The sequence below is a fragment of the Pezoporus wallicus genome, unplaced genomic scaffold (genome assembly GCF_028554395.1).
Source record: "Pezoporus wallicus isolate ANWC-B61680 ecotype Strahan unplaced genomic scaffold, APGP_CSIRO_Pwel_v1 contig_13859, whole genome shotgun sequence".
Lineage (NCBI taxonomy): Eukaryota > Metazoa > Chordata > Aves > Psittaciformes > Psittacidae > Pezoporus > Pezoporus wallicus.
Genome location: NW_026637614.1, coordinates 500,785 through 524,978, shown reverse-complemented (window position 1 = coordinate 524,978; position 24,194 = coordinate 500,785). Strand labels below are relative to the sequence as shown.

Here is a 24,194-nt window from a genome sequence, read left to right as displayed (position 1 = left end):
CCTTGACAACTTTTACTCATCCAGCAAGAAAGGTGGCTTGGATGCTTTTTCCTGGGATGGCGCAATGGAGATCAAAGAGGTTTTCCCGGAGCCAGCCCTGCCTCTGGGCTTTTCCGCTCCCAGCCACAAACCGGGAGCATCATTGGGAAGAACCAGGTGGCACCTTCCCAGGGGAACGCGTGGCCCCGCTACGTGCCCTCGTTGGGGACCTCAGCATGGAGCAATGCCTTTTTTTTGCCCTCAAAACCCAGAATTTTGGGGCAACCTTTGCTATGCAACGTCCCTTTGCATCATTCTCTTCCCTGCTTGCACCAGATTGGGAATGGCTGATGCCAATTGAAGCTCAGCTGCGATGAGTTGCTTGATGGCAAAGTGGGCAGGTGAAAGCAATGAACAGGGCTGGAGAGGGGCAGGATGGGTGAGTGAGTGCTTCAGGATGAGGGTTGTAAGTACCAGTTTATGGTACCCTGCAGGACTGCATCTCTGCCTCCAAAGTTTGGGCTCAAAGACCTCTCTAAACCCAACCATGGGGCTTTAATGGGTAAGAGGCAGCTGAGCAAGGCTGGATTTGGGGGCTAATTTACTAATTGAAGAGGGGTTTATCTCATGAAAGGTGGTTTTCCTTAAGCTGCTTTAAAGCAAAGCATTTGGCTCAATCCCACACCTGAGTGGTGCAATGCGCTCTCCTCCCAGCAGCTCTCCTTGTTGAGATGTTGGTTAGGGGATTCCCCTCAGTTCCAGTTTTTGGGCTCAAACTCCATTTCCCAGGGTGCATCTTGAGCTGGGAGCCTCCAATCAGGGCTGAGGGAGTCTTTAAATAAGACTTGTAGGGGGAGCATTTCCCTTGGGAGGCAGCTGGGGTAAGATCTTGTACCATGCTTTGTTGGAGCAATGCTTTGTCCTGGGTGAGTGTGGTTCCACCAGCAGCCCCAAGTACCCACAGCTTGGTAAAGGTGGTAAAACATAGAGGGTTTGAATGTGTTTTCTACTCCTTGGGAAGCTTGCAGCATGTCTCGTGGTGCTTTGTAGCTTGTTCTCTCTTTGAGAAGCCCCCTTTCCTCCCCACTGCTGGGAAACCTTCATAGATAGGGACCAACTTGGTGCTGTTTGAGTTTCTTTTGTGCTTTTTGAGGCCTTGAGCTTCTAGGGGAGCAGTGATTTTGGGGGGGGGGGCATCTGGTTGCTATAGCTGTGAGGATAGGAGAGGTGGTAGCTGCCTGCTTTGGTGGGGGACTCAATATCTCATCTTTACTCTTGTCTTTCAGCTGTGTTTCATTATAGTTCCAGCGTGGTTGCTTTCTGAGTGTAATTAAGGCCTGGATAACTCTTGCTGGATACCCAGCAAGTTCTGAGGGTGCAAATTCACCCCTGTACCTGGATATGTGAGTCTGGGGGGACTTGCTATCTGTTTTAGCAGCAATTTTGCTTCTACCACCTCCAACAGCAGCTCAGGGACAGAACTTGAGCCTTTTCCATTTGAATAAGGCTGTGGGGAAGGGGATGATACCCAGCAAAATGTGCCCCAAAATGTTGGATTTCGGGGGCAAAATAAGGCATTGCTCCATGCTGAGATCCCCAAAACCTTGTTAAAATGATCTTGATCCCATAGTTGCAAACTGAGCTGTGGAGTAAGCATCTGTTGGGGTTTACTTCAAGAGCAGAACTGGGGTGCTACCAGCCATGAGTTGATTCGTGTCATTGCAGTGACCATCCTTGAGATGCTGCTTTAATCCCATAACACATCTTGAAGAGCTGGTGGATGACAGAGCCATGGGGGTCTCAAGGGGCAGTGGGGCAAAGAACGGCAGCAGGTGAGTTCTATGGGGCATGGAAGGGTATTTTTGGGGGGCCACCATAATGTTACCACACTTAGTGGTGGTGGCTCTGTTGGGCAGCTCAGCCCTGAAGTGATAAGCAGGGAAATCCCTTTAACTTCCATTTGGGAGCCCATTTTGGTGCTTTTGGACATAAGGTAGCATCACACCATGGTTTATCCTCACCCCCAAGGGGTTTGCTGAAGGAATGGCCTCTTTGGCCTCAGTGGGATATATTTGCCCTTGTCCATAGGAAGCGAAAGAGAGAGTCAGGGAATAAGGACGGGGAGCTGAAGGCACCCAGGAGAAAGGTGATGAAGGAGGAACCAGAGGAGATGCCATGCACAGTGGAGGTACTAGCCAGTCCTTTCCATGCTCTGACCCTTGTGTCTGTCCTTATTGTTTTGTGGGCATCAAACCCAGTGCATGAGCTTCCTTCTCTTTTGTATTATCCTGGTGCACAGCCCTCTGTGGTAAAAGGGAAGAAGAAGAAGTCACTAGAGATGAAGGTGAAGCCGCTGCAGGAAAACATCATCAGCAGGTAACTCCTTGGTTGGATGGGGCTAGGATGGTGGGAATCAAGGAGGAAGTGGGAGCTGCAGGGGTTTGCCTCCTCCATACTAGGGTTCCCCATCTGGGTTCACCCCAGAGCCATCCATGGGAGTGCAGCGTCCATCTCTGCTCTCCCTGGTCTGCTTTGAGCATCAAAAAGGTGGCTTTTAATTGGGGAAAACCTTGTGTTCTTCTTCTCCTTTTTTGGCTAAGAAGCTCCCTAACGCAAGAGGCTGAAGAAGGGGAAGGACTCGGTTTGAGCCTGCAGGATGGGATCCAAGCAGAGGAGGGAGCTGCTTCTGGGTTGGTACGTGGTGGTCTCTGTGCCTAAGAGTTAAGGAGTACTCGTGGGTTGCTGTTAAGGGAGCTGTGGGGATGGTGTTGTCTGACTTGTGGATCTGAAAGGGATCCTTTGAGCATGTTGGACTAAGTTAAACAGCAAAGCTCAGATTCAGGTGGTTTTGGGGTTGAAACAGTCATTGGAGTCTTGGAACAAGAGCATGAACTGGCATTAATAGGGAGCACCTGGGTGTCTATATCACTTTCCAAGCATGAGGCTGGGATAAGACTCACCCTCACAGCACCCCTTTCTGAGGCATTTGGTCTCCACTGCTGCTCCTGGATGATGCTAGGAGCACAAGTTCCCTCTCCGTTGTGCTTTGCCCACGCTATGTTACACTTATACCCCAAAACCCAGCAGAGATGCTTTTTCTCCTGCCCACCATGAGCCTCCATCCCTCTTGCAAACAGGGTCTGTAAGGTCAGCAAACCCTCCTGCATGGATGCTATCAATGCTGCAGCATTGAAACCCCTCAGGGGTGCCTGTGGTCCATGTCCTGGTGTTCCCAGTGCAAGCTCCAGGCATTTGCATGTAGGATATGTTTTGGAAGACCGTGGCTGTCTGCTCCTCAACTTCCCAACCCGATTGCTGACAGCACTGAAGGATTGTGAAGTCGAGAGCAGGCGTATTCCCAGGGAACAGAAGGTTATGCTGCTGTAACCAACCTGTAATTAAGTCAGGTTTTTCCCCCCCCTTTAATGAGTTTTAACCCAGCAGCTTCTCAGCAGCGGCTTTCAAACAAATCCCTGTGTGGTTTTGGCCTCCCTTGAAAGCCTTTGGAAGAGAAACTTGGGGAAGTTGGGATTTAGAACAAGAGCCTTGATGTGCTGGGTGAAGCTGGGATGGGTTTCAGGGTGCTGCATGGTCAGATGCAGAACAACCTGGCTTCAGCTTTGAAAACAAGTGTGCAAACCCTTCTGGTTGGAGTCCCCTCTGAGCTCATTTTCCTCGGGTCCTGTCTCCGTTTCCTCTATGTTTTCCTTTTCCTTTCTGCTTTTCCTTGCCTTCTGGTCACCCTTGTTGTATTTCCCACCTTGTGGCTTTGCCCTCATCTCTCCTTCCCTCTTGCCATCTGCTGTAAGGGTCATTTAATCTTCTAAGGACCAAGCTGGTGTGGATGCACATAAGCTGCTGTTTCATGCATCTTTGTTTTGGAGCCCTCCCATCCCTTCTGTCCCTTATAGCAGCAACACGTCCAGTGAGCAGGTGCCTGAGGAGCAGTGAGACTTCACATGTATTTGCTCTGTAAAATACCTATTCAATGCTGTTGGAAGTCGGAAGGGGATTTCCTAAGCCCATAAAGCATCGAAGTTCTCCTTGTGCTTGGAAAAACACTTGGAAAAAGGTGGTTTGGGCTCCTGGTTCCTCACCAAGATGGATGAGGAAGGGGGGATGTCAATGGGACATGGGTATTGTTGCCTTGCTGGCTATCACAGGGGATGGGTGGTTGCTTGGGGTGATGCTGCTGTTGGGGTACCCATGCCAGCTAACCTCTCCCATATCAACACTTAATACCTTTCAGGAGGAGACTGATTCAACCCTGCACCAAGGGCCATCAGTGGGGCCAGAAGACTCTTCAAGGTGAGTTGGGCCACTTCCTGAATGCTTTTTTTGGCCAGAGAACTTTAAATTTGTCCTTTCTCTTTTTGCTGTGGGGTTGTACATCCCTGTTTTTCCTTCCTGTACCACTGAGCTGATGTATCCCTTCTGTATCCCTGTTGCTGACGCCTTCGTTGGGCAGCTTGGCCATGTCCTGGTGTCTTCAATGACTTTAAAGCCCACCAAAAACCATCACAAGTGGAATTTGGGGCCACAGATTGTGCTTTGTGCTTACCTGGATGTGAAGAAGGGCCATTCTCATTCTCTCTGGGAAGAGGAACCTGGCTTCCCAGCATGAGGCCATGCTTCCCAACTGCCCCTATTGAGGGATGCCACAGGAGGGGTGAAAGATGGGCAATGGTTCTGACCGGTCCACCACGGACTAGTGCAATGTCCTAAGCTCAGCTCTTTGAGGATGGAAATGGAGGCTCCTGTCCCCATCCAACCTCCCCAAGGCTGCTGGAGTCAGCAGGCTGTGATTGCTCAGGTGCACATACCTACATAAATACAGAGGTAGGCGGTGGGGAAAAGCTGGTGGGGACAACCAGCCTCCCAAAACCTGGGAAAAGGCTGTTTCTTCCCTTTGCTCCATGCTAGATCTGGGCAGAGATAGGAAGCTGAGCTCATAAAGCTGGTCTTTAGCAGGCTAATCCTCTTTGCCTCTTAGAGACAGGGGCTTTCATGTCCAGTGAGAGGCCTCTAATAAGACCTTGTGGGGAAGGAGCCGATCCCAAGTGGTGGCAGGACCTTCTGAGTCATGGATGTGCTAATGAGATTGGAGGGGCTGAGTGTGTTTTGCTGGGACATTCACCCTAATGAGTTCAGTGGGGATTGTGTAAGATGTGTTCTGGCTGCAGGGAGACATCCAGGGCCTGGTTTGGTTATGAGGACTTGTTGCCTCCATCCTAAGCAGGCTCAAAGGCTTTCCGGAGCCCTGTGTTGCTCTGATGTCCCACAGGCTGGTAACTTAGCATCAGCCTAAATGGATTCTTATGAAGGAGCCCAAAATCTCACTTGGTGTTGTAGAACCATGTCTATGGGATGGTTTGGCTAAAAGAAGAAACTGTGGGTCTTTGTGGTCACCTGGATGTGAAGGAGAACCATTGACATCCTCTCTGGGAGAGGAAACCTGGCTTTCCACCTCATTCCTGGGTAGCATCAGGCCATGCTTCCAAACTGGCCCTGCTAAGGGATGCCAGGAGGGGTGAAAGATGGGTCCTGGGTCTGGCCAGTCCATTATGGACTGATGTAAGGGCCTGAGCTCAGCCCTAAGCTTGCCTGGCATGGATTGGAGGAATGTGGCTGTGGTTGGTCTGGATAAGCTGACTTGTTGGGCTTTTACTTTGGTGGTAGTGCTGATCACAAGCTGGAGATGGGATGCTCTGCATCCCGGCAGGCATCTTGCTCTGTTGGGAGGTGGTAATGACCCGTCAGGGACACGCCAAGCTTCCATGTGTGCAAGGGGACATTGTCACCTCAACCCTGTGGAGATGTAGGCTCAACCTGCAGGACATAAGCTTGGTTTAGGCTGTGTTTGCTGCTTTGCCATTCACGTCTTGCTTTGCTTTTTGGAACATGAGCGACTCAAAGATGAGTTTCCCACCTCCCTTTTTGACAGAGGAGAGACTGAGATGAGCTCTTAGGCAGAAGCTCTTCCCTGTGAGGGTGCTGAGGCGCTGGCACAGGGTGCCCAGAGAAGCTGTGGCTGCCCCATCCCTGGCAGTGTTCAAGGCCAGGTTGGACACAGGGGCTTGGAGCACCCTGCTCTAGTGGAAGGTGTCCCTGCCCGTGGCAGGGGTTGGAACTGGATGAGCTTTATGGTCCTTTCCAACACAAACCATTCTATGATAAGCTGCAACCTGGGGCCAGTCGCTGCTGCTTTGGGGTATCTCCACCTGCTGCAGCACCAGGGTGCTGCCATGCTTGACGGGAAATGAGGACTTTACTGGGAGCATCCCCTAATTTTGCATGGAAGCGGTGGATGCTGCTGCTCACCAATGCAGTGAGAAGTGTCCGTGCTTCTGTTGTAGATCCCAGTGCAAACCTGGGAGAGCAGGACCTGCAGCAGGACAACAGCTCTTGGAGACCAAGGCTAGAGTTGGGGTAAGGAAAGCGGGGCAGGGGGACTGTCACTCCCTAAACCCAGTGCTGCACCGGGCACATCCCTTGGTACCTCCTCCTTTCACCTGGTCTTTGGGATAATCTCTCTCCATTCCCAGTGTCAAGGGAGGGGATTCTTCCCTTCTACTCTGCCCTGGAGCCAAGCTGAGAGAGCTGGGCTGGGGCAGCCTGGACAAGAGAAGGCTCCTGAAGGGGAGACCTGAGAGCAGCTCCAGTGCCTAAAGGGGCTGCAGGAAACCTGGAGAGGGGCTTTGGACAAGGGATGGAGGGACAGGCCAAGGGGAATGGCTTTAACCTGCCCGAGGGGAGACTGAGATGAGCTCTTAGGCAGAAGCTCTTCCCTGTGAGGGTGTTGAGGCCCAGAGAAGCTGTGGCTGCCCCATCCCTGGCAGTGTTCAAGGCCAGGCTGGACACAGGGGCTTGGAGCAAGCTGCTCTAGTGGAAGGTGTCCCTGCCTGTGGCAGGGGTTGGAACTGGATGAGCTTTAAGGTCCCTTCCAACTCAAACCATTCCGTGATTTCTTCCCTTATGGCTGCTTCCTGCAGGTCCCAAAGCCAAGTGATGGTGTTGCTGGTGAGGCTCCATCCCTCTCTGAAGAGCCTTTGGAGATGGATGTGGGGCTCACTGCTATGACGGGTGAGGAGAAGGAGCTGGACCTCCCTGTCCTACAGCAACAAGAGGATGCCCAAGGCCTGACAAGAAAAGAGAAGCAAGAGAGAAGGAAGCAGAAGGAAAAGGGATTGCTGGGAGAAAGAGGGAGGAAGGATAAAGTGGAGGAAAGAAAAAGAGGGAGGAAGGAGGATAAACTGGATAAAAGCCTTGGGAATGTGATGGAAAGCATCAAGGAGGAAAGTGCTGATGGGGACAGCAGTAAGACAAGGCGAAGGGGAAGAGCCAAGCAAGGGAGCAGCAAAAACACCCGGAAACAGGGTGGCATGAAGAAAAAGCAAAAGGGACAAGAGGGGAAGCGCAAGGAGGTTAAAAAGGTGCGAAAGATGGGGAAGAAGACAATAAAGAAGGAAAAGCTGGAAGAGGAGCAAGAGCTGGAGAAGGCAAATGAAGAGGAAGGAGAAAATGGAGTGGGAGATGAACTGGAGGAGAAAGATGGGGTGGGAAAGGGAAGTGAAAATAGGGAAGGGGTGAAGGAGGAGGATGAGAAAGGGGATGAAGGATGGGGTGAGACACAGAGTGCAGGTATCAAGGAGGAGGTGAAGGACGAGGAGGGTGAGGAAGGGAAGGGAGATGTGCCACGGAAAAGGAAGGTGAAAAAGGCAGAGAAGGAGATGGAGGAGAAGGGGGAGAAGAGTGAAGAGGAGGAAACCCCGAGGAAGAAGCCAAAGAGGGAATCTAAGGAAGAAGGAGGGGGAAAGAGGAATAAAAAGGCTAAAAAGAAGAAAGAGGAAGAAAAAGAAGCCACTGAAAACAAGTGGAAATGGTAAGTGTCCTGCATGCCTTGTGCCTGTGGGCAGGTCTGACCCTAATGCAATTGGGGGTTTAGCTTTATTTCTTAGGGTAAAGCTTCAGCTTTTTTCTTACTATATCTTGGTAACAATATATTTATATAAATTAATTTTATATAAATTATTTATGTTTATATAACTGTATTTTAACTTCTCTGCTGTGTTTTAACCCTCTAACTCAGCGCTTTTGGCAGGAGGAAGAGGGTAAGGGAACACAAGGGTTTGCATCCACAATAATACTTGTATAATAGTATGCTTCAGCCTTATAACAGCACATACAATATGTTTTCCTCCTGAAAGTGGTTTTGCTGATGCCCACCCAGGGAAGGGAGATGCTCGTGGCTGGTGAAAGAGATGATTTACACACACCCCTGTAATAAAACCACTTCTAAGACAGTGGGACCTATAACAGGGAGGTGTAGAGAGGCTTCATTTACCTTTTTGCCTCCTTTTGCAGCAGTTTTTGGATGATCCAGGCAAGCTTTCCTGATAGGAGAGCACTGGGAAGGGCTGTATTTGCCTTTGTAGGTGGCTGGGAGCAGTGGCTTTAGCCACATGGTGTCACTGTCGCCCAGAGCACCCCAATACCTAAAGATAAAGGAGCATTTAGGGAGCTGGATGATTTAGAGCCGGTTGCAAACCCGACCTGCGGGGAGCTTTTAGGTTGTTACCTCGCCCAGGGGTGTCTGTGGATGCCTAGACCTATGGGATGGCTCTTGGGGGGCACAGGATGGCATGAAAAATGAGACTAAGCAGCTTCTCTTCCTATATAATGCCTTGCTTGGAGGGGCTGGCACAGAGGCAAGAGGCTGGTACATGGCATCAGCCCAATTTGGGGCAGTTTTACCCCAAAACACATGCAAGGACTACACTTCCCATAATGCACTGCCATGCCACATGGGAAGTGCCACAACCTGCGCTGCTCGAGCACGTTGGTGCCCTCTCATAGCGATGCCTCCGGTGGTCCCACCGCCGCCGTGCCCGGGTGGGTAGCAGGATGCTTGCGATGACCCGAGCATCCATCCGCCCGCATCGGATGCTCTGTGCGTGACTGGTGCCATGTACCGGCATCTCGCCTCCTTGCTGCTTGGCCGCGGGGTCCATCACCCCAGTTTGCCTGCGGTTGGGCTCGGGGGGCTGTGGTAGGTGAGTGAAGGTGATGCTCTGATGGGATGGGCGTTTGAATAGGTTTGGGAGGAGAAATGAAGCCATTCTGTGTCCTGCAATCACTGCTGCAGCGTCCTGCTCATCCCCTTTGTGGCTGCCTGCCTCCACGATGCTTTTAGCCAAATTTTCTGTAGCTTGTTGGGTTTTCTTTATCTTTCCCTATGCTTTCCTGGCACGTTTCATTGTTTGATGATGCAGTCGGTGTATTCCTCCGCGGTTCCTAATGGGGAGGAGAGCGGTCAGAAGCGCTTCCGGGGCGCTGCTGAGCAAGAAACGCAAACTCGGCCTTAAATAAGTTGGGAAAGACCTTTGATATCGTCAAGTCCAGCCACCAACAGGGAGCGTTTCCTTCCCTGGGGTGAAATCCTTGTGTTTTTTTTTTTTCCAGAAATCCTTGTGTTTTTTTTTTTCCAGAAATCCTTGTGTTGTTTTTCCAGAAATCCTTGTGTTGTTTTTCCAGAAATCCTTGTGTTGTTTTTTCCAGAAATCCTTGTGGTGTTTTTCCAGAAATCCTTGTGTTTTTTTCCAGAAAGCCTTGTGGTGTTTTTCCAGAAATCCTTGTGTTGTTTTTTCCAGAAATCCTTGTGTTTTTTCCCCAGAAATCCTTGTGTTTTTCCAGGGATGTTGGGGTTAAGGGGCTGGTGCAGAGCCCCAGGATAGGGATCCTGTGCACTGGTGTCAGCAGCACTTTAACCTCTGGTTATCTCTTTTAATGCTATTCTGATCTTGAGAGTGGGTGTTACATGTTATATATAGTACATATATATATGTTACATATATATACTATATGTTTGTTATTTTAAATGCCTTTTAAAGCCTAATCTCGCAGCTAATGTTTGCAGTGACATTAAAATCCTGCTTGTTCTGGATGGGGGAGATGCAAGAACATCTTACTTGCTTTAAGATCATGGGTATAATGTTAAATTTGTGTGTGGCTCATCTCTGGCCTATGCACATGAACCTCTGAACCTTGTTTTATCTGGGTCTGGGTGCTCCTTAATAAGAAAAGGAGGCAGTGAGGGTTAGGGAGGGAAGAGAAGGTATGATTTAGTGCTTGCAGCTCCTATGCAAACTAAGCAGCCTTTGTGGTCAGCAATGGGGTCTCTGCCTATGCCCAGTGTTTGGTTGACTGAGCCATCCCTTCATTCTCCCTATGTATCCCTTTATGTCACCACACCAAGTATGTCTCCTCCTTCAAGACCCCTTCCCCTAGGTTCTATTGCAGTCTTCCTTGTTTGAAAGAATGGGGAAACTGAGGCAGGAGCAGAGACAACAGCATTTTACCCGGGTTTTATGGCAACCATCGCTGCTCAGAGCATCTTCTCTTGGGAGAAGATCCCAGACTCCATGGTTGGGATGCTCTCATGGGTCCCTGTGCACTTGTCCCAGGTGGGAAGAGGAGAAGAAAGAAGATGGGATAAAATGGATCCAGCTGGAGCACCGAGGACCCTACTTTGCCCCCCTCTATGAGCCGCTGCCTGAGGATGTGCAGTTCTATTATAATGGTACGTCCACCTTCTAATGGGACCTGGGCATGTGGAGTTGTCCTCTGCCTGCCCAAAGAGCCACTGTCTTCTCTTCTGTAAGGGGGGAAGTATTGCAGACCACACACTGTTATCCAATGGGATATTTAGGCCCTTTAAAGCCAGAACCCTGGCTTGAAGCTGGAGGGGTTTGCACACAGTAGCAGTTATAGGGTTACCAGGGAGCTAATGAGCCCTGATGGCTGCAGGGTGCTTCATGCATGCCAGCCCATGCAGAGCACCCCAAGCAGGGTGAGGGCTCCTATGCAGCTGTTTGCAGCTGGTTTTATGGTGTTGTAATGCAGCCATGTGTGAATCTGGGACGTGCACCTCTGTTCACAGCCTCTCCTGGATGCAGAACATGCAATGGGGGGTCTAGACCCCAAGTTGCCTGAGGAGAAGCAATGCATCTTGATGCTGTTGTTTGAAATCCTTATGTACCTGCTGTGAAGATGTTTATTTCCTCCAGACCACATTTATTTCCTCATTAAGATGCCTTTTGGGTTTGAGCTTAAAGGCAGCTCCTGATGGTTTCCCTACAAGCCAGGAAAATGGGATTTAGCTTTTGAGATGCAGTTTGCCTGTCCCATGGCCTTAGTGACTGATAATGCATCACTTGCCCACCAAGAGGCTGCAGGGTTTGGCTGGGCTGCTCCAAGCTCCTGGTCATGGTTCCTGACGTCCCTGTGCATCACACTGCAGCACCTTAGTGCATCAGTGAGGGGCTGAGATCAACAGGACAGGTGCTTGGTTTCCTCGTGGGCTGTTTTCTCCTTCCCTCTCTCAGCTTCATCCCTCAGCTGTTTTCTAACAAATGGAGGGGAAAAACACATAAAGGACTAAAGGACTTGACCAAGGGATGCCAGAAATGGGAGGGAACCTCAGTCCCGTAGGATCTTGGTCCTCCTAAGCCCCCTCAATGGGCTTCCTGTGCATTATGGACTTTGTAGAGCAGAAAAAGGAAGAAAAAAAAGGCCAATTTGGGAAAATTAAGCGTCTGGTAATGCTGTCACCAGAGGGCACTGCTGGGACATCGATGTGGTTGTCGAACTTGGCTCTATGAAGAGGAACCCCGGCAGCTCTGTGTGGTCCTTGCATGGGGTTTGCGCTTTATTCTGAGCTGCTGGAGACCCATCTGTGTGTTGTGTGCATGCAGGCTGGTGGCTTTGGCCTGGGATATTGGGTGGTGATGGGTCACCAAAGGTGTCACCATTCCTGGATGGAAAAGGTTGGTTGCGGACAGGCAACAACGCAAAGTAGGAAGGCACCATGGCTGGGCTGGTGTATGGAGGTAGTTGTGAGGCTCCTGTAAGGCTGTGAGCCAGTGTGCACTGCAGTTGAGGTGGAGGTCAGGAACCCCAAACCCCACAGTGTGTGGTGCAGGAGAGAATGGAACCACTCCCTGGAGCTCTGCAGGGGAACAAATGGGCTGCCCCATCCCTGGCAGTGTTCAAGGCCAGGTTGGACAGGGCTTGGAGCAACCTGGTCTAGTGGAAGGTGTCCGTGCCCATGGCAGGGGTTGGAACTGGATGCTCTTAAGGTCCCTTCCAACCCAAACCATTCCATGATTCTATTCTATGATTTCCACTCCTCTGGAGAAGATGAAGGGTGTGTTTGCAGGTTTGCTGCAGCAGCATCCCACAGGGGATGCTGAAGTCCTGCCAGTGTCTGTTCTCACCCCTCATCCCTGTTTGGGCACTGTTGAGCATGAGGGTTCATCAACCAATTGCTTGGAGGAGCTGTGGGGTTGAGCTGTCCCCATCACTGATGCTAAAGGTCCTCTCCCTTCCCAGGGAAACCCCTGAAGCTGAGCCTGGCCACGGAGGAAATTGCCACTTTCTATGCCAAAATGCTTGATCACGAATATACAACCAAAGAGATCTTCCAGACCAACTTCTTCAATGACTGGAGGAAGGTACCTACCCTCCTTAATGTCTATCCTCTGCATTAAACACTCAGCATTAAACCTGTTGTCCCCAGGTAGATCTTAGAATACAGTGTGGGATGGAGGGGATGAGTTTTGTGGCTTATAATGGTAAGATTCTAAATGATACGGTTTATTTCCTTATGGGTTTGGACCAGGGCTTGCTGCCTGCAGCATCCTTGAGGGCTTCACACTGTGTTCCCTCTGAGGTTTAGTGATGCTACATAAGAAAGTTGTTGCTGGGACTTGCAGATAACATCACAAATCATAGTATCATAGAATAGTTTGGATTGGAAAGGACCTTAAGATCATCCAGTTCCAACCCCCTGCCATGGGCAGGGACACCTCACACTAAACCGTATCACCCAAGGCCTCGTCCAACTTGGCCTTGAACACCATCAGGGATGGAGCATTCACAACCTCCCTGGGCAACCCATTCCAGTGCCTCACCACCCTAACAGGAAAGAATTTCTTCCTTATATCCAATCTAAACTTCCCTTGTTTCAGTTTGAACCCGTTACCCCTTGTCCTGTCACTACAGTCCCTAATGAAGAGTCCATCCCCAGCATCCCTATGTTCCTCTAAAGGATTAACCTCGTGGTCCCAAAGCTCAGTCCCCAAATAAAAGCAGGACCTTACTAGGGCCAGTTTATGTCCCCAGACACCTTCGGTGCTGCTTGCTGTCATGCTTAGGGACCACCTGTGTCCACAGCAGAGGTTAGAGTTTGCTCTGCTCCAGACCTGGCTGTGTTCTGCTGCTCTGGGTGCAAGCTCAAGTGTCCACATGCAGCCTGCCCTCCTGCCATGGCAGCTCTGTGTGCCCTTAGGGTGGATGGAGTGGGATAGATGTGATAGCTGCTTCCTGCTGGGCTTCCTGAGGAACTGGCACGTTCTAACAACCCAGAGATAACCTGTGTCCTGGGCTGCATCAAAAGCTGGTTGAAGGAGGTGATCCTGCCCCTCTGCTCTGCTCTTGTGAGACCCTACTTGCAGCACTGTGTGCAGTTCTGGTGTCCTCAGCATAAGAAGGACATGGAGCTGTTGGAGCAAGTCCAAAGGAGGCTACGAGGTTGAACAGGGGCTGGAGCACCTCCTGTATGGAGCCAGGCTGAGAACACTGGGGCTGTTGAGCCTGGAGAAGAGAAGCTGTGTGGAGACCTCAGAGCAGCTTCCAGTGTGTGAAGGGGGGTACAAGGATGCTGGAGAGGGACTCTTCATCAGGGACTGCAGTGATAGGACAAGGGATGATGGGTTCAAACTGAAACAGGGGAAGTTCAGGTTGGAGATAAGGAAGAAGTTCTCACTTCAGTGAGGATGCTGAGGCACTGGCACAGGGTCTCCAAAGAAGCAGTAAATGCTCCATCCCTGGCAGTGTTCAAGGCCAGGTTGGACACAGGGGCTTGGAGCACCCTGCTCTAGTGGAAGGCGTCCCTGCTCATGGCAGGGGTTGGAACTGGATGATCTTAAGGTCCTTTCCAACCCAGACTGTTCCATGTAGGTCTCCTTCCTTATGTGTGAAGGAGACTCATAGGCAGCAGCTGTGTGTGGAGTCCCTTTTGCCTCCTGGCTTTGCCCATCCCCTCTCACCTCTTGCTCAGGAGATGACCTCAGCGGAGCAGAAGATCATCAAGGACCTGGACAAATGCGACTTCAGTGAGATCCACAAGTACTTCGTGGACAAAAATGAGGCACGGAAAGCGCTCCCCAAAGAGGAGAAGCAGGTGAGCACTGTTTCCTATGGCATCTGGGACTGGCTGATAAGGTTTGGGACCAGCCTGGGGTATTTTGGCTCCTGCTTCTCTCCTTTCTTCGTGTTACGCCCTGTCCTGTTTGCCCTTTGGACTCTCTCTGTCCCCATGACCATCACCCTCTTCATTAAACTGCATCTGTAGATCCTGAGTGTCCTGTAGTTTTGTAGGGTTCCCCTCATCCTTGGACGATGGTTTGGGGTCCTGCTTGGTCTAGAGATGGTGGAACTTGCTAACAGGGTGGTGGCACGTAGGCTTGTTCCATCACCATATTGCACTGGGAAGGCATCATTGTGAGTGTTTGCAAAGTAAGTGGAGATGAGCTGTGCTGGGGGATTGGATTTGGACCCATGTTTCCTCTAACCCTTTGAGCTCTGTGCCTTTCGAGCATCCCTAGGGATGCTGATAGGTAGTCGCAAGTTATGGGGTTTTGGCATCATCCCATAGGATGATTGTGGTGTGATGCTCATTCCAGAAGCTGAAGGAGGAGGCGGATAAGATCCAGGAGGAATATGGGTATTGCATCCTGGATGGGCACCGGGAGAAGATAGGCAACTTCAAAACCGAGCCACCGGGGCTCTTCCGTGGCCGTGGTGACCACCCCAAGATGGGGATGCTGAAGAAAAGGATCATGCCAGAAGATGTTGTCATCAACTGCAGCAAGTGAGTTGCTATGGGAAGAGCTGTGGGGCTGCTTTTGGGACCGGGGTGAGCACCGCACCTCTACCTACGGCTCCCGTGGGGTTTTGCTACCTCCTACAGTCACTCCTTTGCACACCCTGAGGTTTGAACTTGGTGCTCGATGGTGCTCTTATTATCACCTCCACAGGTGTGCTTTGCAATTAGGTCTGACTTTTGGTTTCTTTATCAGTGTACGGTGGGCAGGAAGCTGCTAGCGCAGCTCCCATCTCCCTGGTGCCCACACTGTTCACCCAACATTAACTGCGAGCACTGCAGTGCTCCTGTGGTCTCTCTGAAGAAGGGACAACTGCGTATTCCTTCTGTGCTCCTCTCCCAGATGAAGCACGTTGGGAATGGCTTTCCTCCTAAACAAGAGTCCCTTTTGGTGGCTGGAAGCACCATGATACTCACTGGAGGGAGGGACAGCAGTGACTGATTTAAGAGGGTTTGCCCTCTAAGTTACTGGAGTTGGTTTGGTCTTAAACCATCCATATGAAGGCATTGTGACCTTGATTTAAAACACCTCCCCACCAGCCCAGCAAGTCCTCCTGTCTTCCTCAGCACCCAAATGAGAAAGACCTGATCATAGAATGGTTTGGGTTGGAAAGGACCTCAAGATCATCCAGTTCATGTTGTGGAGCAGTTCTGGTTGGGCTGTGTGTTTACTGTAAGCAGTATTACAACATCTTGATCATCCTTGGCTGACTGTGAAGAAAGGGTTGAGCTGATGACCTGTTTCTTCCTGGTCTGAGGGCTGTAACCCTGCTCTGCCCACAGGGACTCCAAGATCCCTGAGCCCCCACAAGGACACAAGTGGAAGGAGGTGCGCTGCGATAACACCGTTACCTGGCTGGCCTCGTGGACAGAGAACATCCAGCACACACTGAAGTACATCATGCTGAACCCCAGCTCCAAGCTGAAGGTTGGAGGGATGCTGCTGTTCAGGCAGAGCTGGTGCCTTTTGGACCACTGGCTTTTAGTCAGGGGGAAAGATCAGGGGAAAGTGGAGAAGTGGGTTCTACGTCACCAAAAACATACTTTTCCACCCCAAAAAGGGCTAAGCTAAACTGGTGTGCCATTGGGTGATGGGGGGAAAGGGCAGAGATGCCTGTTAAGCATCAATCCTATTCAGTGAGATGGCTTGCTACTTGCAGAGCCATCCCTGTGCCATACTGCTTGTGTGTCCAGGGAAGGATGTTGAAGGCCAGACAAGGGCTGAGAGGACCAGAGTCAATGGGGTTGAATTCATTTCTGCTATTAAATGGGTGGTAGGGGAGGTGGGATCAGTCTATAGTGCCATGGAAGTGAGTGAATGCTTTTTGGGGAGGGAAAGGTGATTTAAAGCAATTTCCAGTCCTCAAAGCAATCAAGGACACTGCATGGAAGTTGAGCACAGCTGAAGTGCATTGTGTCAGTCCATGGTGGTATCCAAGCAGCAGTGGTCATTGCCATGCAGTGCTTGACCATTTGGCTCTGTGCTAGCTGATGGAGGACACCAGACTATGAGCAGCTCAGACTTGTCCAGGATCCCAAACCCAACCAGTCAGCAGAGGGCACAGAAACCCAATGGGAATTGTTTCTGCTCTGATTTTGCCACTTCATGGGTCTTAGGAACACAATGGGATTTGGGCGGTATTTAGGTTTTGGAGGTGTTCCCAGAGCAGGGCTTGACTGGTTGGGGTGGAAGGAAGATGGGGCACTGGTGAAGGAGTCTCTGCCTGTGTTTCCAGGGGCAGAAGGACTGGCAGAAGTATGAGTTAGCTCGGCGCTTAAAGGATGTTGTCCACAAGATCCGTGCTCAGTACCAAATCGATTGGAAGTCCAAGGAGATGAAGGAGCGGCAAAGAGCAGTGGCCCTTTACTTCATTGATAAGGTATCCATGGTCTCACCTGGCTTCCAGGTCCCCATTGCTCCAGTCCCTGATGAAGAGTCCCTCTCCAGCATCCTTGCAGCCCCCTTCAGACACTGGAAGCTGCTCTGAGGTCTCCACGCAGCTTCTCTTCTCCAGCCCCAGATAACCTCAGAAAGGGGAACTGGGCTGGGTAACCTGTGGTCTCCTTCCAGTTGGCCCTGCGAGCTGGCAATGAGAAGGAGGAAGGTGAGACCGCAGACACAGTTGGCTGCTGCTCCCTGCGTGTGGAGCACATCAGGCTGCACCCCGAGCTGGATGGGCAGAAGCATGTGGTGGAGTTCGACTTCCTTGGGAAAGACTCCATCCGTTACTACAACAAAGTGTCCGTGGAGAAGCCGGTGAGGGGGGCAGAAGTGGAGGCAGTGACCAACATCACAACTTAGTGCAGTGTTAGATGGGTGGCTCAGTTCATTCAGGGATCACCAGCCCCAAATCTGCATTGAAACCTCTTCCAAAGATGCCTCCTGGCTCTTAACACCGTGATGGCAGCGTGTGCTTGACATGCAACAGGGCTGGGTGATGCCACACAGGTACTAACCCTGTCCTGAAGATGAGGACACACAGTTGTTAACCCTGTCCTGGACAAGCATAGGGGTACAGCTTTCACGGTGCTGAAGGTTTCTAGCCCATAAACCATCAGAGAAGTCCTGTCTCCTCCTGGAGCATCCTCAGTTGACTGGTGGGCATTAGGACTTGAACTGTCCTCATTGGTATCTTGCTCTTTTGCTTTGCCCTTGGGGTAGATGACTTTAATGGTGTTTGTGGGGCAACTGGAGTGCCAGGGATAGCAGAGATGGGGGAAAACAGCCTGTGAAACCAGTGACTTTGGGGGTCTATGAAGTTGGGAAGGTTGGAGGTGTGGTAGGATGTGTATTATGAGTCTGAATAAGGGACTATCTGAATGAGGACACTGATGGAGATGAGATGTCTGGGAGTAGTTTGCTCTTGTCCCTGACCAGAGCCATCCTTTCCTCTTCTTTTAGGTGTTCAAGAACCTGAAGCTGTTTATGAAGAACAAGAGCCCTGCAGATGAGCTCTTTGACAGGCTCAAAGTGAGTTGGTACATAGAATCATAGAACAGTTGGGGTTGGAAGCTTTTAAAGCAGCACTGATGGCCCAGAGGGAGTAGAAACAAACCCATGACGCCCTTGTCCAGCCTGTGGTGTTGCATCACTGGCACCCCTTACCCTGGTTTTAACTATCTCCCCTCCAGAGGCATCACTGTAACTGTTGGAACAGGCTGTTGGGATGCTGTGATATCTTTCTCCATCCTCTTTCTGCACTGGTAGCATCTCTGGTTCTCTGCACCCACGAGTTACCTGTGTCCCTGCTGAGGAGGTGGCTTTCTGCTCCTTCCCTCCTCTAACTCATCTGCTTGGGCTCTATTTTTACCCTGGGAGCACTTGCCCACACATACGTTGCTCGGGGCATTGCTGGAGGTGTCAAACCTCAGCTCTTTGCTTTTACACCTCGCTGGGGCTCAGCAGAAGTGTGAGAGGCTGCGGGAGCACAGGGATGCTGGGGAGAGGTGCTGCAGCCTTCCTGCACAAGCTGCACCCCTCCAAAACCCTCCTCCCTCCTCTTCCTCAGTATGGGAAATAGAAAGCTGCCACCCATCACTCTGCCTGCATCACCTACAAAGCTACTTGCCCATCTTGCTAGTGAAGAGCCTGCTCTTGTCTGGTTACGTAGCATTTATGTGGGACAGGCTTTCTTGGTACAAATAAGGTGTAATTCAAACCACAGATAACTTAGCATCTCCTGTTTCCAGTCCTAATGCAGCCCCATGTGCTCCATAGAACAGAGATCAGATATGATGTATGTCAGATGTGAGATGTGTCCTTTTGGACATGGATGAGCAGAAATTGTTGACTCTCTACTCTGGTGAGACCCCACTTGAAGCATTGTGTGCAGTTCTGGTGTCCTCAACATCAGAAGGACATGGAGCTGTTGAAGCAGGTCCAGAGGAGGCCACGAGGATGCTCAGGGGCTGGAGCACCTCCTGTATGGAGCCAGGCTGAGAACATTGGGGCTGTTGAGCCTGGAGAAGAGAAGCTGTGTGGAGACCTCAGAGCAGCTTCCAGTGTCTGAAGGGGTCTGAAGGTTTTATTGTCACAACTTCTGTTTGTTCTCTTCCTTCCTTTCCCCCACACTTGTCTTGTTTTCCTCCCTCCAGACATCCATCCTGAACAAACACCTCCAGAATCTGATGGATGGTTTGACTGCCAAAGTGTTCAGGACCTACAACGCCTCCATCACCCTGCAGGAGCAGCTCAAGGCCCTTACTAACTGTGAGTTACTAACAGTGTGTGTGGTATCACCAACTGCTTTGTGTGACCAATGGGCTCAGCCATGTCTGTCCATCCCTTTGGGTCCCTAGGTCCTCTCCTTGGTAGGTGATGCTCCACGTTGTAGGGTGCATTGTAAGTTATGTACCACAAAACTTAAGGGAGCATACAGAAGGTTGGCAACTGTGCTAAGTGAGAAATAGCTACTTTCTCTGACTAATAGTCACGATGGGAGTCGTGGAGGGTCATGATAGTCACGATGGGAGTCGTGGAGGGTCATGATAGCCACGATGGGAGTCGTGGAGGGTCATGATAGCCACGATGGGAGTCGTGGAGGGTCATGATAGCCACGATGGGAGTCGTGGAGGGTCATGATAGCCACGATGGGAGTCGTGGAGGGTCATGATAGCCACGATGGGAGTCGTGGAGGGTCATGATAGCCACGATGGGAGTCGTGGAGGGTCATGATAGCCACGATGGGAGTCGTGGAGGGTCATGATAGCCACGATGGGAGTCGTGGAGGGTCATGATAGCCACGATGGGAGTCGTGGAGGGTCATGATAGCCACGATGGGAGTCGTGGAGGGTCATGATAGCCACGATGGGAGTCGTGGAGGGTCATGATAGCCACGATGGGAGTCGTGGAGGGTCATGATAGCCACGATGGGAGTCGTGGAGGGTCATGATAGGGATGGGAGTCGTGGAGGGTCATGATAGCCACGATGGGAGTCGTGGAGGGTCATGATAGCCACGATGGGAGTCGTGGAGGGTCATGATAGCCACGATGGGAGTCGTGGAGGGTCATGATAGCCACGATGGGAGTCGTGGAGGGTCATGATAGCCACGATGGGAGTCGTGGAGGGTCATGATAGCCACGATGGGAGTCGTGGAGGGTCATGATAGCCACGATGGGAGTCGTGGAGGGTCATGATAGCCACGATGGGAGTCGTGGAGGGTCATGATAGCCACGATGGGAGTCGTGGAGGGTCATGATAGCCACGATCCTTCCCCCTTTCCTTGCATTGCTGGTTGGTGGCATTATCTTTGCCTGCCTTGGATATTGTGCTTCATCTCTCATGCATCACTCGGTGATGCTCAAGTGTCCTTTTCCACAGCCAGTATTGTTCTCCCTTGGGAAAGGCAAACAACTGGCTATTGGTTTATTCCCTGCCTTTCCTGACTTCCCAACTATATCCCAGAGACATGGTGATGCTTCCATTTCCTTCCAGCTGAAGACAGCGTTGCAGCAAAGCTCCTCGCCTACAACCGAGCTAACCGAGCGGTGGCCATCCTGTGCAACCATCAGAGGTCTACACCAAAAACCTATGAGAAATCAATGCAAATCCTCCAGACCAAGGTGAGACAGACCAAACAAGAGCCCCAAACATGATCTTCCCTCTGATGTGTTCTTTTTGGGGGTTAGAGGAGGCAGGGGATGGAGAGAGGGAGGGAGAATAACCTGATGCCTAAGGAGATCACATTTATCAAGCATGACAGAGGATGAACCAGGAATAGAGGCCTTTTTAATCAGTGCAGAGACAGCAGCAACACAGGGGTAGAGAGGGGTAGGGTAAGTTCAAGTGCTGGATGAAGCAACCTGGGACAGGGTTTGGGTGGTTTTTCATAGAATCATAGAATGGTTTGGGTGCAAAGGGACCTTAAAGCTTATCCAGTCCCAGCCCCTGCCATGGGCAGGGACACCTTCCACTAGAGCAGGTTGTTCCAAGCCTCATCCAACCTGGCCTTGAACACTGCCCGGGATGGGGCAGCCCCAGCTTCTCTGGGCACCCTGTGCCAGCGCCTCAGCACCCTCACAGGGAAGAGCTTCTTCCTTATATCCAACCTGAACTGCTCCTGTTTCAGTTTAAACCCATCACCTCTTTTTCTGTCCCTGTTTTGCAAGATGCTAAGAAATGCTTGAGCTCCAAGTGCTGCAGGGGTGAGTTGTTGGGGATAGAGTAGGGCTCATAAGCGAGGAGTTGTGTGTCAAACGAAAGAAGAGGGGGAGAAGACCATGGGCTGACTGTGTTTACCTGCACAGATCGATGCCAAGAAACAGCAAGTGGAGGAAGCCCAAGAAGAGCTGAAGAAAGCTGAAGATGAGTTCAATGACACAAAAGATCCCAAAGCAGAAGCGTGAGTGACTCTTCCTTACAGCCCTCTTGTGCAGAGGGATCTCAGTTCAGATGGAGATGGTGTGGTCATACACCCGATGTGCAGCTTGGGTACCTCTTGTCCCATGGCAGCCTGGTAGATGGGTCAAGGTCTTGTGGATGATTCAACAATAGGATTGTATAGAGCTTCTTCAAGGAGAATTCCTTTGTGATAGGGCAACCTCACTGAATACTGTGACTTCAACCCAAGTTAGTGGCTTGGGCTTATCCTACAAATGCCATGGTGCATGAGATTGGAGCCGGGGATATGCAGACTGGCCTTGATGCATGTTTTCTTGAGGGATGCTTGAGTGGGAGATTGTAGCCTGATCTCTGCAGGAATCACAGAATGGTTTGGGTCGGAAGGGACCTTAAGATCATCCAGTTCCAACCCCCTGCCATGGGCAGGGACACCTCACACTAGACCATGTCACCCAAGGCTCTGTCCAGCCTGGCCTTGTACACTGCCAGGGATGGAGCATTCACCACTTCTTTGGCTCATTGCATGGGGTCTGTCCAGATTTGCTCCCAACCTTCCAAAACCCAACTGTGACTTAATTCCTGAAGATAGGAGGAGGCTGGAGGAGAGAAACAAGGCTTGTATGTTGACTTCTGCTGTTGGGGTTTCCTGTTTCCCTGTGTTAGTGAGTTGCAGAGCAGGTTATCAGAGGCAACTCTTGCTCATGGAGCCTGGATTTGAGGAAGATGGTCTTTGCATGCTGGTCTTTGTGCTTGCCCAGCCTTGATTGTGATAGCCTTTATTAAGGTGTCTTATCAGGTCAAAGTACTTGAGAAACAGATTAGTGTTGAATGGCATCTTTAACTGCCATTCTGGAGTGTTTCTAGGTTCGGGTCTTACAGCACATAACGTCAATGTAGAGACTAAACTGAAGCTCATTGGCTTCCCATCATGTGTTCACACAGCACCAGACCAGGAGAACTCTGTGTTTCACCTCTGTTTCTTTTCCCCTTTACCACGCTGTCTGTGGTGTTCTTCCTTTGCCCTTAGCAATGTGGAGAAGAAGAAGAAGAAGTTGAAGCAGCTGGAAGAGCAGCTCGCCAAGTTGAATGTCCAGGCCACAGATAAAGAGGAGAACAAGCAGATAGCTCTGGGCACGTCCAAGCTGAATTACCTGGACCCCAGGATTAGTATAGCTTGGTAAGTGTTGGGCATCCCATGGGGTAAACATTCCTTCAGGGATGTGCAGATACAATCATGGAATGATTTGGGTTGGAAAGGACCTTAAGATCATCCAGTTCCAGTGGGCAGGGATGTCTCACACTAGACCATGTCGCCCCAGGCTGTGTCCAGCCTGCCTTGAACACTGCCAGGGATAGGGCATTCCAAAGCTAAGGCTTCCCTTGCTGCAAGTAACTGGTTGCAGGATGTTCCTTCTGGGTTTAGGGCAAGAAGAGGTCCCTTTGCATGTCTTCATTGGCATTGACACAAAGCTAATTCCTTGAGGAGCTTGGGGCTGAAGGAGTTTGGGTGAAAGATGCTGCACCCTGAGCCGAGGACCACTGTGGTGGGAGCAGGGTGGGATGAGGGCAGCACATTCCAACTGATGCGTTTGGGTTCAGGCTGAAACAGGGGAAGTTCAGGTTGGAGATAAGAAGTTCTTTACTGTGAGAGTGGTGAGGCACTGGAATGGGTTGCCCAGGGAGGTTGTGAATGCTCCATCCCTGGCAGTGTTCAAGGACAGGTTGGACAGAGCCTTGGGTGACGTGGTTTAGTGTGAGGTGTCCTTCCCCATGGCAGAGGTTGAAACTGGATGATCTTAAGGTCCTTTCCAACCCAAACCAGTCTGTGATCCCATGTTTTGTATAGGTGTAAGAAGTTTGGTGTGCCCATTGAGAAGATCTACAACAAGACACAGAGGGAAAAGTTTGCCTGGGCGATCGACATGACCACTGAGGACTTTGAATTCTGAGATGATGCCCTTCCTGTTACCTCGTGCTCCTTTGGTGCTATTGGAAAGTTGGTTTTGTATGTTCTGCGTGGTCATTGCAGGCAATGGGGCTGGGGTTTGCCTAATGAAGGAGTTTGAGATGGGTATTTTGTGCCTTTCTTTGGATACAAAAGCAAACACCAGGTTTCTGGTTGAACCAGGTATTGCTGCATTGTGACGCTCATCCCGCCTGTAGTGACTTTGATGTGAACTTTTAATCCCTCTTCAGAGTAGCCAAGTGCTTTGGATCTTTTCTTTCCCTTCTCCAGAGTATGGGAAGAAGTTTGAATGAGAGCTTTAATTGTGCTTATAAACAAGATTAGATCTAATCCTATCTCCTTGATGTAGTGGAGCTGTGCTGCCCTTTTCAGACTCTCTGAATCAGTTCAATGGGGAAATATAAGGCAACGACAGCACCAAGTACAGGACCTGGGCTTGGGTCAGGGATGCAATGGGAAGAAGGGAAGAAGGGTTTTACATGCGAGGGTGGTTCGTGACTTTTCTCCTCCAGGAGAAAATGGTGCCATTGCACAAACAGAATTAAAAGGGAAAAATGCTGTGGGAGGGAGTGAATGTCAGGGAGGAGGAGGAAGAGGGAGGGGAAGATGATGGATTAAGAAGCAGGTTTCACGTTGAAGGGATGAAATGCACCTTGACAAGAGCAAAGTGCACTTTAACCACCTCTGTGTAGTTCAGCCTTGGTCTGGGAGAAGATGTTGCATTTGGGGCTATTCTTTCCCCTGCTTGCTTCAGGATGCTCTGGTTCGGCTCATTGTATCCATAGCAGAAACTAAATTGTCTTTCCACAGTGAGGAAAAGATGATGCTGGTTGTGGGGCTGGACCAGGCTCTGATGGGATGAGCTTGGGGGGTGGTACCAACGTGCTGGAGGTGAGAGCTTTGTCATCAGGCTGCATCCTCCCCATGGGCATGGAGCAGGCAGGGTCTGATACACAAACTACTG

At 50.8% G+C, this 24,194-nt stretch overlaps 1 protein-coding gene across 3 annotated transcripts; it reads left to right on the top strand.

Moving 5' to 3' along the window:
• Positions 1–1,755: 1,755 nt before the first annotated feature.
• On the top strand, positions 1,756–23,565 carry TOP1MT (DNA topoisomerase I mitochondrial). Of its 3 annotated transcripts, XM_057406665.1 has the most exons (19): positions 1,756–1,811; positions 2,068–2,167; positions 2,279–2,355; positions 2,583–2,673; positions 4,232–4,287; positions 6,336–6,408; positions 6,972–7,861; positions 10,443–10,558; positions 12,370–12,491; positions 14,099–14,221; positions 14,724–14,911; positions 15,707–15,851; positions 16,660–16,803; positions 16,995–17,180; positions 17,826–17,894; positions 19,019–19,133; positions 20,359–20,486; positions 21,171–21,265; positions 22,292–22,445. In XM_057406665.1, the coding sequence occupies exons 1-19, from the start codon at positions 1,771–1,773 to the stop codon at positions 22,443–22,445; spliced, it is 2,913 nt and encodes a 970-aa protein (XP_057262648.1). In that variant the 5' UTR covers positions 1,756–1,770. The 3 variants fall into 3 exon arrangements, with proteins under 3 accessions (XP_057262648.1, XP_057262649.1, XP_057262650.1); XM_057406666.1 differs by lacking the exons at positions 1,756–1,811; positions 2,068–2,167; positions 2,279–2,355; ... (1 more) ...; positions 4,232–4,287; positions 6,336–6,408 and adding an exon at positions 23,111–23,565 and having other exon boundaries at positions 7,517–7,861; positions 22,292–22,441; XM_057406667.1 differs by lacking the exons at positions 1,756–1,811; positions 2,068–2,167; positions 2,279–2,355; ... (2 more) ...; positions 6,336–6,408; positions 6,972–7,861 and adding exons at positions 8,781–9,032; positions 23,111–23,565 and having other exon boundaries at positions 22,292–22,441.
• The last annotated feature ends 629 nt before the right edge of the window (positions 23,566–24,194 follow it).

Coding starts and splice junctions, on each gene's coding strand:
- TOP1MT (XM_057406665.1), top strand. CDS start 1,771: ATGGGGGTCTCAAGGGGCAGTGGGGCAAAGAACGGCAGCAG. Junction 4,288..6,335: donor GGGCCAGAAGACTCTTCAAG/GTGAGTTGGGCC, acceptor CTTCTGTTGTAG/ATCCCAGTGCAAACCTGGGA. Junction 20,487..21,170: donor TGCAAATCCTCCAGACCAAG/GTGAGACAGACC, acceptor TTACCTGCACAG/ATCGATGCCAAGAAACAGCA.